Source organism: Patiria miniata, unplaced genomic scaffold (genome assembly GCF_015706575.1).
Source record: "Patiria miniata isolate m_02_andy unplaced genomic scaffold, ASM1570657v1 HiC_scaffold_17, whole genome shotgun sequence".
In the NCBI taxonomy this organism is placed as follows: domain Eukaryota; kingdom Metazoa; phylum Echinodermata; class Asteroidea; order Valvatida; family Asterinidae; genus Patiria; species Patiria miniata.
The window spans coordinates 12,041,896-12,045,510 of NW_024037055.1; the positions used below are offsets into that span (position 1 = coordinate 12,041,896).

At 43.2% G+C, this 3,615-nt stretch overlaps 1 protein-coding gene across 1 annotated transcript; it reads right to left on the bottom strand.

Moving 5' to 3' along the window:
• LOC119723839 (transcription factor Sox-3-like) lies at positions 1–2,600 on the bottom strand. Its single transcript, XM_038194718.1, has one exon. The coding sequence runs from the start codon at positions 2,443–2,445 to the stop codon at positions 1,474–1,476; it is 972 nt and encodes a 323-aa protein (XP_038050646.1). The 5' UTR covers positions 2,446–2,600; the 3' UTR covers positions 1–1,473.
• Between the last annotated feature and the right edge of the window lie 1,015 nt (positions 2,601–3,615).

A 3,615-nucleotide genomic window follows, 5' to 3' on the forward strand; every position in this document is an offset into this window, starting at 1 on the left:
TTGATTTTACCCTGACATTACAAATGGCATTCAGCCCGTTTATTTCCTTAAGACAAACAGAAGTCATCAAATTTGAAATGAAATTTGACAGAGCGCAATTGAAAATCGTTAGTAACATGGAAATACAAGAATTATCTAACTAGCTATAACTTTCAGTTTATGACTCAAGTGATGATGTGTCACAATTAAAAAGCAACATGATAGGTAAAACCTCCAAATAAACCACCCAAAGTATATAACACAACTATAAACTAATTCAAATAATTTGTTTTATAATGCACCGCTGAAAATGCGAAGCACCGTTTAAAATCGGAAACCATCCACCTCGTTAGTTGCATTTAACTATAAACCACATGACAGCGCTTATCCAAAGCCAAATCATGAAAAAAAATGTGTACTCTGAGCGCGAACCCAAGCGAAGTGGCTACTAACAAGGCGAGGGGTTCCCTCGTCCAAATACTGCATTGTTTCCATTGTCACTCCGCCATTGTGAAGGCAAAAAAGCGCGCCATTGTCCCCTACAGTCCATAGGTCCTCCATGATGAAACAATATTTAGTGTGGATAAATATCAATGGGCCAGTCTAGCATTTACAATTCAACCGCACGGGGATGCCCAACGTTGCGTTGAATAGACGGCATAAAAGCAATTCTTCTGCTTTCAATACATACGAGTGAGACATTGAAACGAAATCTTAAGGCTTAAAGTTTGGCGGTCGGGGGATTTCCCAGTGTGGCAAAACAAGCAATGTCTGGTTATTTCTGTACAGCTTGAAGTAAAAATAATTATTTTAATGTGGGTCAGTCATTTCACATTTTTTGTGCAAGACTGAGTCTCAGTGAAGGCAAACAAAGTCTAAATTACAACTGTGCAAATATATACAAAAAAATATGGTTATCTTTGGGGCCAATGCCCTCAAATTCAATTCAAACAGTTATACAAAGTTAACAAAAAATAAATGGCAAAACCATTAGTTTGAATTTTTGTAGGCATTCAGAAGATGACATTTTTAACAAACTTTACAATCCACTATCACAATTCCAAACTTAGCACGGCCATTTAACAAACCAACTTTGCGTAGGTGAAAATATAGCCACTCTAGTTACTAAAGAACACTCGCTTCAAACTGAAATACTAAAATGGTTGCCGAAATTTACACAGAACTTTGCAAAGCCGAGCTTAAAAACTGAACAATCCAAGATAAATTAAATCAAGGTACAGCATTTTTAGGGTGTAAACTCTTGTGTTAGCATTTTATGTATAAAATAACACACGTCTGCGGGTTTAACTTGACCCCGTGTACTCAAAAATGTTACAAAATATACAGCGCGGGAAGACTCCCAAAACCTGCCAACCCGACCACATTGTCCGCGTGGAAATCGGTAAAGGCAACTCAAGTCCAAAGTTCTAGTGTCTTAAAATGGCGTTTATAGTGCCCGTTCACTATACTAGTATCACAAAAAATGTTTGTGTCTTACATGTGTGTTAATGGGACTGTCCCGTTGGCACCGGCCACACTCTGATGGTAAGCTGCCTGCATGGCCGCTGCGTGTTGTCTCTGTGTGTTTGGGTCGTTAGAGTCAGTTCCTGGCAGGTACATGCTGATCATCTCTTTCAACGAATCACCGGGCATGTTTCGTGCAGCAGCCACGGCAGCTGCCCGGTCTGACACTTGCTCTGCCTTGGACGAGGGCTGTTGCATTTGGACATGGGAGGCGTAAGGTGTGGTGTAACTGGCGGAATTCAGGTAGGCCGACCCTGGAGCGCATGTCATGGGTGGGTAGGCGATCTGTCCCGCCATGTCGTAGCGGGGATGGAGTCCTGTGTTACCGGCCATTTGTGAGCCGCTGAAGCTGTGGGCCTGCAAATGTTGCAGCTGTTCATGCTGCATCATAGGATATCCACCATTCATGTAACCATTCAAATGGTGGTAACCCTGCATACCTTCAGGTACTTGTCTCTGCATACCTGGTGGTCCTTGTCCCGGTGAAATCATGCCTGGTAGGGCGTACTTCTCTTTCTTCATCAGGGTCTTCGTCTTGCGGCGTGGCCGGTACTTGTAGTCGGGATGCTCCTTCATGTGGACTGCCCGCAGACGCTTGGCCTCATCGATGAATGGTCGTTTCTCTTCGTCCGACAGCAACTTCCATTCGGCGCCAAGTCGCTTGCTGATTTCGGAGTTGTGCATCTTGGGGTTGTCCTGGGCCATCTTACGACGTTGGCCCCGAGACCACACCATGAAGGCGTTCATAGGCCGCTTGACTCGGTCATTAGGAGTGTTCTTACCGCCACTGTTTGGGGTGTTGGGTGTGCCCACCATGATGGGAGTACCAGGTGGGCCGTGATGCCCCTGGCTGAGGGACTGTGTGGGGCTGGACATCGAAGATACACTGATGTTAGGCTTCAACTCCGTCTGCTCCATCATCTCCGACGTGGACTTATACATCGAGCTTTGAGTTTGGTAGTAAAACACAGATTGTAAACGTATTCAGCGAACGTGAAATTACTGACGATAGCCGTTCTTCGTACGGGAGCTACGCTACAACTGCGACTGTTCAGTGTGAAACTCTCGTTATTTTTAGCCCTCTTTGGATATCACGTCCATGTGTAATTGATTGGCAGAGGGAGAATTATTCCGGCTTTGGCCAATCAGCGCGAGCGTTCTTGACGACCGAAGTCCTATTGTTATGCAGGGCACTGCTGATGTCATCCCGTTGACAGGTGACGTTGCAGAGTGATAATTGGCTGCGTTGTTATGATAAGCAGCAGTGAGGGTGTTCCCTTTGGAGCGCTATCAATGCGTGCACAAAGGCAACGGAACCAACCAGCCAATCACAGGGCAGTTAGGCCGCCCTATGAATAGTTAACCAAGCTGGGTCGACCTGTCATGCCAACCATACTCAAACAAGCTGGAACACAGCTGCAGGTGCGCGCGCAAAACTGCTCTTTGACTGACATACTGCCCACGTGCCAATCAACTTGCAAATATCTGTAACGTGGGATGTTTGGTGAGACAGGCTAGGTACAGAAAAAAAGTTTAAAAAATTGTACCCCATTCCTTTTCAGTAGTTTGGCCGTTTCCATGGGATGACATTAAATGTAGTGGATTTCTCTCTTGTAGCTTGTCTGTATTAAATCTTGTTTTAATTTACTTTAACAAACTTGAGCCTAGGACTGACAACAATTATCTCTTCCAATTCGTTTATCAGGCTGTATTTATGCCTGAACAAAAACCACAATAAACTGCCAACAATATCCATTTGTACAGCATTGTAAGCCACCAACTCGGTGAGTTTAAAAGCACTATCCATGGTCAGTGGAAGGACCATTGTCCACGTTTAGTTACTTATCCGTGATTTGTTGACTACTGAATTGACTTACATAAATGAACTTATCAAAGGGGTTTTCTTTATGTATTTTTCAGTGTAATAACACAATTTTTACGCTATTTATTTTAAAGCAAATTTATAAAATGCAAAAAATATAGGCCTAAATGTGTTGTCAAATTTTAAGTATGTATCGTGAAATAGTGAAACAATAAATGTTCAAACTTTAAAAAACCACAACAGAAGGTAAAATAATTTTGAAAAGGACCGGGGGAGAAATTCGCCTACTG